The sequence below is a fragment of the Ptychodera flava genome, unplaced genomic scaffold (genome assembly GCF_041260155.1).
Source record: "Ptychodera flava strain L36383 unplaced genomic scaffold, AS_Pfla_20210202 Scaffold_48__1_contigs__length_985763_pilon, whole genome shotgun sequence".
NCBI classification, from domain to species: Eukaryota; Metazoa; Hemichordata; class Enteropneusta; family Ptychoderidae; genus Ptychodera; species Ptychodera flava.
The window spans coordinates 862,449-875,701 of NW_027248370.1; the positions used below are offsets into that span (position 1 = coordinate 862,449).

Sequence of the window (13,253 nt, forward strand, 5' to 3'; positions counted from 1 at the left end):
ACTTTACTGAAGTTTGACCAAAAGTTTCAAACTCTCAATTTCGAGGCATTAAGCACTTAAAGTTGACAACTAAATTTCCATAAACATTTTGCTAGGCATCCATTGGCTGTTTCATGTCACCTCGGGTTAGCGCAAGCTATAGTTGAAAGGCTTCAGTGCGAGTTGTGACACATCACATTTTCAATCGTCCTTATTCTTTTGTCCTCTTTAAAAATTAATGTATTTTTGCGTTTGATGCTTTTGAACATGATTGTCTAATAAATATTTAACCTCAGTAAGATGCTTTCTTTTCAGTTTACTGTTTCTTAATACAATCAAAAGAAAAGTTTGATCAAATTTCCCTACAAGTAGGGTCAATGGAACTACGCACATTGTCAATTTCATTTGACGGCTGGCTGCATTTTGTGATCTCATTAGAAATCGATGATTTAATTTGTCATTGACGAATAAAAGAATTACTCTGTAAAATATTCATAGGTGACAATACCGCAGTCTACTATTTCACGTCCTCGACCGACAGAAAATTTCTGTTTGGCGCCTAACTTTACAACTAGGATTATAGTAATCTTCGAATAAACCTTACAAGTTGGAAGTTTTCCAGTTTTCTTGAGGGCAGGTACTGTATTTTAACATGTTAGCATTTGCACACCTGCAGAAGAAGCGACGGCCAATTTCGACAACACATTATTACGTCATTGAAATAATGAGTGTCCTTGAGCGATGTGCCGCATGCAATCTCGCGAGACGTGTTGAAAACAAGAATACGAATGAGATCGGTATGATTAGTTGCCGCGGTTAATAATTGATCACGTGTAGGGATGGGGCCGTTGGTAGGGCACTGGTATCGCCTAGGACAGGCATACATACATCTCGCACAATCATAAGAACACATATGTTTCGAGGGTGTGTCACTCCTCACTTTTTCCGCGTCATGTACACTTTTGGTCGAGAAAGTTCGATAAAGGGTAGTTATTTTACCCAAGTATTTTACTCTGGCTCGACTTTAGGTCCCAAGAAATCTTTATCCATCATAAATTTAGAAAATGATTAGTTTTCGCCTTTGTGTTTAGCCAAAAATGAAAACTTTTGACCCCTCTGAAAGTTAAGAGGAAATAGTAGAGTTTGTGCCCGTCGTTTGAACTGTCCAGTGCAAGCCTGTACCAATTTTTTCGATGAGTGACCCCGAGGGTGTTAGGCTACGTATCAATGTCAAATTCGTAATCATCGACGTCTGTGAAACTTTTAATTTGTTATTTGCGGTGTATCGTCACTACTGATAAATTCAACCCTTTTCTTCAGTTTGGTCAGAGTGGAGTTGGGTGCCCTGTACACCTGTAGCTGGATCACGGCTGCTCGGCCGACGAACGAGAACACGAGTGTGTCTCTTCGGCGGGACGCCCAACGTCGATGTGGGTTGCCTTGGGAACGAGACCGACATACAGGAATGTCGCATCCGTGGAGTCAGTAAGTCATGTTTTGTTGTCGTCTGAATATTTCCTCAGGTATTTGTCCTCATTGATATGTCACAAAATATCGGTATCTATAATTACTCTCATCCTTTACAATACTTATACCTCATTTCATAATTTTGTTTAAATGGGCGGATGTAATTTTCTAGGGACTTGGAGAAGGAATCATTTATAAATTTGAGAGAAATTACTAAACATACTTCCTTAGCCTAAAAGGGTAATTATTAAACCGAAAGGTACCGTCTCTCGTCACATGTTGGCGCACTGTCAACTGTTGAGCCCTCAAAGCGGGTATAGGCTTTTGTTAAAAAACAGTCTGGAAACTCTTCACCACAAAAAATTGTAAAACGGTTGCAGCTATACTGGTCTGACTTTGGAAACATTTCTCATGACTGTCGGCCGAAAACGAGTGAAAACTATTAGGAAAATATGTATTCCATGGAAAATCGAGGAAAGACACTTCCAATTTTTTGTGCGGAGAAAAATATTTTTACCTTCTGACCACTACCACGAGAAATCTAACGTGAAAAGCAACGTGTCTGACAAAATGGTATATGCATACAGATGTATGGTGGCCTGGAGTTGTCACCAATAAAAATACGTCTAAATTATTAGTGTATTTTGTTTTAATGTCAAATATTATTTCAAAAGCGATTTTTTAACAAACGAATTCGTGTTTAATAAGTAATATCGAAATAAAAACGAAAACTATTGCAAATAAGACAAAACAAATTTGAAAAAATATTTGTTTTGTTTCTTGAAAAGGAAAAAATCAAATATTAGATATTGGAAACAAAATTGTTTGTTTTATGATTTTATCTTGATTAAAAAAGCAGGAACATTTCATTTGAAACATTTTTTAAAATTTTTAAAAAACAAAATACACTAATAATTTAGACGTATTTTTATTAATGACAACTCCAGGCCACCATACAGATGTGAAAGTTTTAAAATTGACATTCAAAGTTATTTGGCATTCGATGTTTGTGTTGCCTGTCGCCATATCAATTGATATGCAAATTTTAAAGTGTTACGTATTTTCACTGTATTTTCGCTGTTTCTTTTTTATCGGAAGGTCCGGTTCGCCTGTCGGGATCGTCGGAATTCGGCCGAGGTCGGGTCGAAGTATTCCGAGAAGAAAGGGTACAGTGGGGGATAATATGTGACGATGAATGGAAAATGACTGATGCAAATGTCGTCTGCAGGGATTTAGGATTTCGCGCTGCTGCACAAGGTTGTATACATATTTTTTAATTTTTCTCTTTGTCCGTAGGTTGTAATATCGTTATTTCTAGTTGAAAAGTCGGTGTTTTTAATATTGGTGTTTCGGTGATAGGGCTAGTGACGTCACATCGCCATCATTAATATGCTAAACTATTTGTCTGACATGTTTGACGATAATCTTCAAAACTACTCTCACACAAATGACAAACATGAGTTTTTTGTACCGACGATTTCTGATTGAAATTTTGAAAATTCAAACCAACTGGCAACAAATTGTATACATGGGCACACAAGAAATTTGTCTGTTTTTCTGTCGGCAGCTGCCGATTTTGCTCACATATATTTATCATTACATCATAAGAGTATATAGTGATGGCGCAAACACTGTTCTGATTGGTCGAGAAGTAAAAACAATCGTGCTATATTCGTGATGTAGAACAAATTGCAACACGCGCGAGCTCTCACCAGGAGAAAATTTACCTTTTCACTGTTTTACGCCAGAATTTCAATATGCTGTAATGATATAACAGCAATACACCACCCAAGCAACGGGTATACCACTCGATTTTCATCAATTTCATCAATTAATGACAAATATGCACGAGCGATAGCGAGTGCATATATGTCATGAACTTGTAAAAATCTCATGGTATACCGCATACCGTCAATGAGTGTCGTTATCATAACAAACATTAATCTGAAACATGACTGCAGATATTTCACTCTGACAGGGGACAGAACCACGGAGCCCCACTTTTTCCGCCTTCATGACAATTTGATTCACATACAGAGTAATACTGATACGACAGTGTCATACCTTGTGAATTTTCAGCGCCAATTATCGCTGTCAAATTTCAGTCTGCATTTTCACAATGCAATGCTCTCGAACAACAGTTGAATGGACCGAGCAAAGCTACTCGTTCCTTATTGTTTTCCACTTTAGACTTGGTTCAAGTCTGTGATTTGTGAATGCGAATGTTAGAGTGGGGTAAACGCGATGATTTGTTCTGTTTTCACATGAAACGTGTGAGTTGGGTACATGCGATGAGTACGCGATACAGGGGAGTTTCACCGGACAGAAACTAACTCACTATACTGCGCAGACTCAATGTAACGCATTACACTGCTATGAAGTTCCGAACATGACTATAACGCCGTCATCATTCTGCGTGTCAGAAGTACCGCTGCATCAATGTAGACGATCCCCCTTTTCCATTATCATGTCTGTAATTAAATCTTGTTAGCTAAGAAATCATTAAAACCGCATCACTGCATTCGATTTTTGTGAAAGCTAGGATGAGAAACATGCGCACAGCCAGACAATTTGCTAAATCTCATCAAAATTTCACCATATGTTTACCCCATTTCTTGTTAATGGTGGATGTAGTAATAACTCAAAGAGAAGCACACATTTGTGTAAAAAAATCTTGCTCGATATTTCATCCACTTCGAGATTTCATCTACTTACTGTCACCTGTTCCAATTTTGCCACAGTTACCAAGGAAAGAGAAAATCTAACCAATCACAAATTTTAAGCGGGTGGCCGCTTTTTAAAAACAGCGCCCTCACATGGGCATTTTGAAAACCAAGGAACGCCCCTTTGACCATATACGGGCATATTTAGATAACAGGTGACTGTATACCTTTAAACGACCAAGCTCCAGACTTAATGTTTATTATTTGTAATCGGCTTTTATTTACTCAGCAATGATTCTGATTTCGATTTCATACAAAAGTGGGGTTATGCAGCTTTTAGATTTAATAAATTATCCGGGTGGCAATATCGTGTTTGTAAAATATAGCCAATGTCCAACTCAAGAAATCATGTATACACGCCAAGGTTCATATTGTCAACCATACAGAACGTTTGTAATGTCAAATATCGTTGTCGAAAACTAAATTCCGTCCGATTCCGAGGAAACGTTTATCAAAGGTAACATTGCATTCTGCACAAAAGGCACTGTGTAGGAAGCATAGTACAACTACTTTACGTTCTAACATACTTTATGGTAAAGATTCAGAAAATAAATTTGTTTTATAGAACAAAGCTGAGGAAATAATCAGCTATACTATACTCTTATTAGCTGATTCCCATTTGTTCTGCTGTCGTTCTTGAACATGAGTCAAAAAATTCAAATCCACGAAAAATATTCTCTAACCAGATTCACATTCGCATTGGCGGAAGCAATCATAATACGCGAACTTTATTCTGAAAAAACGACTTTCAATGCTAGGACCTTGTAATATTTATATACGGATATCAAAAAAGCTTCAAAATCTATCTTAGAAGCTGTAAAATGTATAGTACGCGATTTAAGGCGCATAAATGTTCTTTAATGATAATGAAACATTGTAGCCTAATTAGCATACATCATCAATGATTGAAATTTGATTGAGATTTCTTACCACCGTCCTTTCACAAATGATTAAGGAATGTGATTTCACTCTTACACAGAGAGAAAAACGTCCACAAAACCACGTAAATGAAAGTGGTAACAACCACTCGTTACTATGATTTGCAAAAATGGATTATTAATATGCAGCATATCAAATATTATATATGGTGTATTATATGGTGAAATGCATTAGCAATTTGGATAATCTGATTAAAGGCACTGACTATTTCTATCTGCATACTCAAGACAAATATTGATATTTAAGTGTAATCACAAATAACATTCCTAGAAAGCTTTGTAATTGGGTTTCGAGCAAGGATTTCAAAGACCTATCAGTGGATTCCAGGGGCCTGCCCATGCCTCATATTCGACTAAGCTAAGGTGACCTCGTTTCGACCAGTCCAGCTGACATATCATCACTGACATGGGAACTTGTCGGTGGCGACTGAACCTGATCCTGATTCACATTCACATCGGGCCAGTGACTTTTCCTTCAGGCTGCTTGGGAGGTCCAGTTGTTTGCCTTGGCTGTGGCTGAGATTGTTGATGCACAGCTCCAGGTTGCACCGACTGCGGCGGTTGATGCTGCAGCTGCTGGGTCTGTAGCTGCTGAACTTGTTGCGTTGTTGCTGTGGTAACTGCTGTCCCAGTGGTTGCTGATGCATGGCTACTGGTTGCACTCCTGGCTGCATTTGATGCTGCGACTGCTGGGGCTGTGGCTGCAACACTTGCTGGCGTTGCTGCTGCTGCTGCTGTGGTAACAACTGTCCTTGACCTTGTCCTTGTTGGTACACAACTCCAGGTTGTGGCTGCATTTGGCCGCTAGGCGGCTGATTGGATATCACTGTTGGTTGCGTGGCAACCATGTAACCTTGCGGTGCTTGCTGTTGATCTGTAACGTTGATAAACAACCAATCAACAAAGTTTTCTGAAACTTAAGATTCAACAGCAATGAAACAGTATTGCTCCGAGCTGCAAGTTTCAGTTCTTTTTAGAGATAGACTAAGTGATCGGTAATACCAAGCTGAATATAAAGAAAAATTCCACTGAACATTCAGAACAGACTGGATCGATCAATCAATATGAAAATTTTTTATAACATAAATTCAACAAAGGAATGGCGGCCCGGATTTCTAATAACGGTAAATCTTTGGTTATTTGTTTCTCTAGTACCAAAATAACATGGTGACCCCCCCCCCCCCCGGTTTCTATTCTTTAATTTGAAAGACAATGGTTGAAAGATTCCTTAAGGAAAGTTTGAGCAAACGTTTGAGTCTTTCACTTTCGAGGCGCATACTACCTTAAACCTTGATTTCCTCCGAAAGCTTCAAAATGAGCCCCCACAAGTAGTAGACTACACAAATATTGTAAAAGTTTGAGAGTCCGAATATCTGTCTCCGAGACGCATTCTACCTTAATAATATGTATTTGTGTATTGATATGGGTATTATAAACAATTACTTTGCAGCTATTGTAAATCATTGCATTGCGATAATAATCGCAAAGTATGTCGGGTTAACAACATAACTCTGTATCTTTATTGTGGGGAACAGCATATGATGTTTTTATTACCGTCTCAAACAATTAACTTTGAGAGTTGGTTGAGTTATACTGAACTAAATGCAAAACAGATTATGAAATCTGGTGGAAACCAGCTTATTCAGACGAGTTCAACTTATTAACATAACAGATATCATTGGTGTCACCCAAATAAACCTAAATGTAAGTACTTACTTAAGTTCTGTGGTACGAACTGAACTCCAGAGGGCGTCATATACTGAACAGGTGGGTTTTGCAGCATGGTCATTGGGTAGCCCTGAACAACCCCTTCCTGATTACTCGCGGCAAAGTACATCTGTGATGGTAAAACATACAATAGATTGGAAAGGTTAGGACTTTTTTTAAAATAATAAAAATCAAATAATAAAAAAATAACAAAATTCTCATAAACAATAACATCTATATCATTTCGCTTGTTACTGATTGGTAAACAACTGAGCGTTCACATTTTAATCCCAAGTTTATACGAAGAGAGGGCGCTGTTCTAAGTGGCAGTCAAGCTAATATCAAGCTAAAAAGCTGACCAATCCAACTGCACGAAAACTAAGAATTGGTTTTCTCTTTAACAAAGGTGACAGATTTCAGCTCGGAAAGGCGCTTCATATAATGAATTGATGACATCAGCTGACCTTAGATGGGGAAGACAAGCTGCACTGTGAATCAACAATAGATGTAAAAAGGGCATATCTACAGTTACATAAGTTGGGAAGTTCTGAAGGGTAAAGCTGACTCTGGCAGGCATATTACATTTCCCAACAGGATACTAGCTTCTGTCTGTTTGATAGTGTGTTGGGTCGTTTACCCTACGCAGCACTTCTACAAGAGCAAGACGCCAAACAATATGCCTCTTTCATTCCGTTTTTCTCCCGTTTTCCTGCTCACATTTAAGTAGATTTCTCTGATGCATGATTGAGGGCGATATACTCACCGTTGACTGGTAACGCGTTGATGACGTCTGATTACAGCAGTAGGCTGCACAACAGAAAACTGACTGAAGGATGGCGATCACTAATTCAGCCAACGTCACTACAGCCAGGATACTGTCAACGGCAACTCTACCACCCTGAAAAGTGAAGAATATGGTGTATAAGTTTATTATGAAGTCACAACATGGGTAAAGAACGTACAGATGAAGATCAAGGATGTTTCCAAAAAGCAGATTGACGTTTTCACTGAAGAGCTGACCAATTTGATGGCAGTGATAGTCATTGCAGTGGGTGAAAGTTCATCCCTCTGAAACCCATCTTTGCTTGCCTTGGTCTCTTGTCTGGGCAGCTGGATCTTATGCTCCTCAAAATCAGATATCAAGTAGTTAGTTGATGATGATGATGATGATGATGGTGGTGGTGGTGCTGGTGCTGGTACTGGTCGTGATGCCACATCCCAATTTTACTAAGATTGGGTTGGTAGCTATGAGTTAACCCTCTGAGTGCCAAAGTCAATTTTTGCCACCTTTATAAAATGTACCCCAGTCAATTTTTTTCAGATTTTTGCCAGATTTTGGGGGAGAAAATGTAGCCCATGAAATGTAATGTCAATCTGATCCAAAATTATAAAAAAAATTACAGAAACATTCACAAAAATTGGTAAAATGTTGCACTAAAATTTTGGCGGGAAAAATAACAGCACTCAAAGGGTTAATGAGCAAAAAATAAAAACTGAGACATGTCAACTTACATAGCCTGAATCACAATAGTAGTCGTAGTCGTAGGGGTAATAGTCACGATAATGGTAGTAACACTCTTCTTCAATTGCTGCAGCGATGATATTTGTGATACAGGCACCGCCCGCCATAGTTGCCGCGATGATAGACAGAACCATGGTGGTAATTATCTGTCGATAAGTAAATACAATTAAATGTATACTGTCACCTGTTCCAATTTTTCCACAGTTACCATGGAAAGAGAAAATCTAACCAATCACAGATTTTAAGCGGGTGGCCGCTTTTCAAAAACAGCGCCCTCACATGGGCATTTTGAACACCAAGGAACGCCCCTTTGACCATATATGGGTATATTTAGATTACAGGTGACTGTATACCTTTAATATCCACAGGGAGATCAGACATGTGATCTGATTATATCCATACGAAAAAGCAAACTTCAGACGAGGACATCGCAGAAAGAAGAGTTCAAAATCGAAATTAAATTAATGAATGTAGAACGTCAACAAAAGAGCTGTCAAGGCAACCCTCTGTATTACTTCAGTAAAAATGAGGTGTGTGAAATAATGTGCCGGCTTACACACCGTCAAACTTTTTCGAAGTTTATTACCTCTATTAAAGTGGTGTAATATTCACATTAGAACAATCGCAAGAGAATGATCTGCTTGCTGTCTCGAATCGGTCACTTGTACTTTTAATGGCTTGATGTAAGACTGTGAAAGCAAACGTACAAATAAACACTTGTCGGTCACCCTGCAAAAATGTGTATAAAAAGCTTTAGGTACAAGTCGATGATGAGAAGCTTACCATTGCATTCGTCTTCTTGAAAGATGCCAATAATCCAAACACTCCAGCTACTGCGAACTATCAAAACAAATAAAATTGATAAATGCATATCTTTATAGAAATAATACCTTCACAAATATTAATGAAGACCTAGATAACAAAGATATTCGGTTGCCTGAAGAATGGACATCCCATTCAAGTATAACTTGATTGACACGACCACAGACATAAGTAGATCATCAAGGTGTACTTTGGTATAACACGATTGGAACTAACTTGGGATAATTGGATGGTGAAGTAAGGTCGTTTTAACCTGCAAATGTAAGCTCATCTGCTTTTCTTTTTAAGTTAGACACTTGTTTTTTTAGTAATTTGTAATATTGCAATACTCCGCTATATGGCACCAAACACTTTTGAGAAATTTGAAAAATATGAAGATCCAAGTTCACATCGTGTTGTATTATTTAGGCCAAATAAAAAACATGTTTCCGGTAACCTGACCAAACTAGAAAAAACCAACGATTATAGACTTTTCGAAATTTAAAAAAACATTTTGACTAGACTTTCGGTCAACAAAAAGAAAAAAAACGCTCAAAATTTCCTCCGCATACCCATTCTAATATTCAGAGGTGTTATTGGAAACAAATATATTTGTACTTTGCCTGACATGACCGCAGAATAGTGACTTTTAGACTAATTTTCATTTTCATTGCTATAAAGTTCACAGCAAAGTAGAAACGAAATTACATCTCACACGACCTAAAAGCGTAGCCTTGATCCTGTGGGTCTCAAATATTTACATGTATTTGGTGAGACTTGCGAACATGGATTCAATCTTTAAAGAGAGGGCGGTGTTTCGAAAAATTCATACCTACCATGACACCACACCATATACCAATACCGGCTTCCCGAAGTTGGCATCGGATAACGATGGCAGTAATACCAAGTATTATACAAATGCCACCGAATATCATCTGAAATATTCCAAAGACCATAGTTGCCCGTGAAGCAAAGCCTGGTCGTTTACCCGTTCCGTTGGCGTTCCCTCGGGTTCGTCCCTGTACAGCCTGGGTTGGCTGGCTGGCATAGTATTGCTGCTGCTGTTGCAGCGGTCGTTGTTGTTGCTGCTGTTGAACTTGCATGCTGAAGCGAAAACAAGAACCCCAATACCGTATTCATAGGACTGCAATATACATGATGTCACTGACATTGTCAGAAACAACAAGCCGTGCTGTCACTCGACTCTGTCTTGTCACAGTTCCTTACGCAAAAAATGGCACAGTACGATGAATCAGCGCAAAGAAGGTAACAAGCTGCAAATATTGTACGTATATTGTATGGTCGTTATCTCCGTGCATTAACTTGTATTTTCTAACTGGTGTTTTAAATCCCAGTCCTCAGATCGTTAAAAAGATTCTTTTTTTCTATGGTCCATGACGTAATTGTAATATCTGTGGACATTTTTAGACGGCTACGCGGCTACGCACGGATATAGTGATGCGATCAGACCATGGAGGTAGTAGAGACTACCTCCATGATCAGACCAACCAGTTACATGGCTGCAATTCTGAACACCATATAACCATAGCATTCCCGGTCGCGTGTTTTTTGAGGGATTCTGTTGCACACCTTGTCAGTATTTAGGTTACAGTGGCGGGCATATCCACTACGGGATCAACAGATCGACCCGAAAATCGATCTACTTAGCAGACTGCCCAGCTAAGGAGCGCCTGTGCCGCTATCGAGTGGTTTAGGAGTTTCCAACATGTCACATACAGAGCATTCCACTAATTCGCAACAAAACGTTTGTTTGTCATTTTCCAGAAAATATTCTAAATAGCTACGCGGAGACGCAAAACATTCGTTTTTAGTTTGGCCAGATAAAGCCAATACAGCGCCATTTGTATGAGTGCAACGTAAATTTTTCAACATCCAATCCCTCGGTGACGTATTACTCTGTATTGAATATGAACAAAGAACACAACCTCAGCGAACCGAAAAGGGTATAGTGTACAGGCTGTCACCATTGTTTTCACGCAAACTACCGCTGTGGGTTATTTTGTCAACGGGGTCGCACATACAATTCCCTGTACATCAAACCTAAACTCCATTGACAGTTCGGGGCACAGCACCTTACATGTTTATGTCATTTACGGCTAGACGTGAAAGTTCAAGTTCTTGGTTGTAATCGTTATGCAATTAGCAAAATCTCATTGTTGTTCACGATACAGAACAACTTTAGACAATAGCGAATAATTGAAAATAGGAAGTATGCACGGAGCACATGGTGATTTCAGAGAGATATGATATGGTGGTTTTGAAGCCGTACTTTTTTACGGTTTCGGAATTGCGTATGCGTACGAGTTTTCTGCGCGTGTGGACATTTCGGAGAAAGTCTGTGGCCTATGGCCATGGATCGCTTGTCCTTGAATCTGACCATGAGCCAAAGGAATCCTGTGTAAAAACAAAGCTGTCGTTTGACTCACAATATGGTCAGAGCTCCGTGCAAGTAGCAAGCTAAGGTGTACTCGTCTGAGTAGAAATTAAGTGTACCCGCCCAGGTTTAATACTCGACATTTCTCGAAGGACACATGACCATACTCAAGCAGCGCAATAAAATCATATGTAGAGATGGCGATGTTCGTTCGCACTTTTGCTTGTTCTGCAGTGAGGCCGGGCTAACGAGAACAGCAAAGAACAAGATTGTCCGAGCGGTGCAAATTCATTCCACAGCTGGCGCTGACTCAAGTTCACGACCGACTACGACAGTACGGCGCAAACGAGAGAGAAAAGTGGGCGCAGACCGTGAACGACGAAATACAGAGACGCTGTTTCAGTATGTCTTTGCATTGATATAGGCCTACCAAGGGGAACTCCGGTAACAACATTCCCTTGCCTACCGCACTTAAGAACACTGAATTGTCCGTCGACCGACTACAAACTTACTTGACATGTAAATTTCTATTTTTTCTCTTCTTTTTTTTTTACTTCGCATTGTATTTAGGCCTACGGAATTGTAGGCCTAAGTATCCCAGGCGCTTTATCGTTCGACAGGACGGCTCGAACGAATACGATAGCTCGCAATATTTTGATTGCGCCAGTGCTTTCAGGATCTAAACAATATGCAACCACTCCATTGCCGTGTCGTTAGCAATAAAAACGCGCGAAACAGCACCAAAGAAATCTTCTACCGTGTGACGAAGATTGTGAGTGATTTTCTATAACAAGGTCAGAGGTCATGGACATATGCTAATTTAAAAGGAATGTTATCGTCGGGACATAGTCACGTATAGCGCCGCGCCTGTGTACCGGGTTTGGCGACTGCGCGTCACTACAAAATTAACTGTAGAGGAACCTTCGGATACACTGGCAGTAAACTGGTAGTTTAGATAACTTCCATTATAAACAAATTGTCCGTAAATCATCATATTGTAATGTTATGATAACATTACCTGTTTGTGTCCGCTGTAACAAAATCACTCTCACTGTCTCAGCTCGTCAGTGGAAGCCACAACAACTATGGCCGTCAGTGATGATGTCATCTCCTTCTGTGTGACGTCATGGGTATCCCTAACGCTTTCACTGTTTGACACCTGTCCTCACAAAGCATACTCCGTACTTCGTTCGGAGTAATCTTGGTGGCATAACTTGAACACGATTGGAACTAATTTGGGATAATTGGATTTTTATATTTTTTTTCAATTTCTCAAAAGTGTTAGGTGCACGATAGTTGAACGTTGCAATAATAATACAAATTACTCATAAAAACAAGTGTGTAATGTAAAAAGAAAAACAGATGAGATTACATTTGTAGATTAAATCGGCATTACTTCACCATCTAATTAATTATCCCAATAGTTGCAATCGTGTTCTTGACTCGTGCTCCTAGTCAATATTTGTGACTATAAATAAGCTTGATACAAAATTTGGTGACCACTGTGGTTATTATTAACTTCGAAGGAGTGTGTGGTTTAAAGTTTTCTGGATGAAAGTTCAAGCAAATGCATTTCAACTAAGTTTCGAGGCGCATACTACCTCAGTGTAAATAATAATAGCGTGTTTTTTCTGGACTCGGAAATTGTAGCAGTGTTGCAGATCACCCGTGGTCCTCCTTTTCTATGTTGTATTTAGCGGCAAACATTTGCAATACGTATC

At 39.2% G+C, this 13,253-nt stretch overlaps 1 protein-coding gene across 1 annotated transcript; it reads right to left on the reverse strand.

The window, feature by feature from the left end:
- Nucleotides 1-4,027: 4,027 nt before the first annotated feature.
- Nucleotides 4,028-12,667, reverse strand: LOC139128299 (uncharacterized). The gene is made up of 7 exons (XM_070694100.1): nt 12,551-12,667; nt 9,974-10,241; nt 9,120-9,176; nt 8,327-8,482; nt 7,578-7,712; nt 6,824-6,944; nt 4,028-5,981 (listed from the first exon to the last, which is right to left on the reverse strand). Exons 2-7 carry the CDS (start codon nt 10,238-10,240, stop codon nt 5,506-5,508), a joined length of 1,212 nt encoding a protein of 403 aa, XP_070550201.1. The 5' UTR covers nt 10,241; nt 12,551-12,667; the 3' UTR covers nt 4,028-5,505.
- Nucleotides 12,668-13,253: the final 586 nt, after the last annotated feature.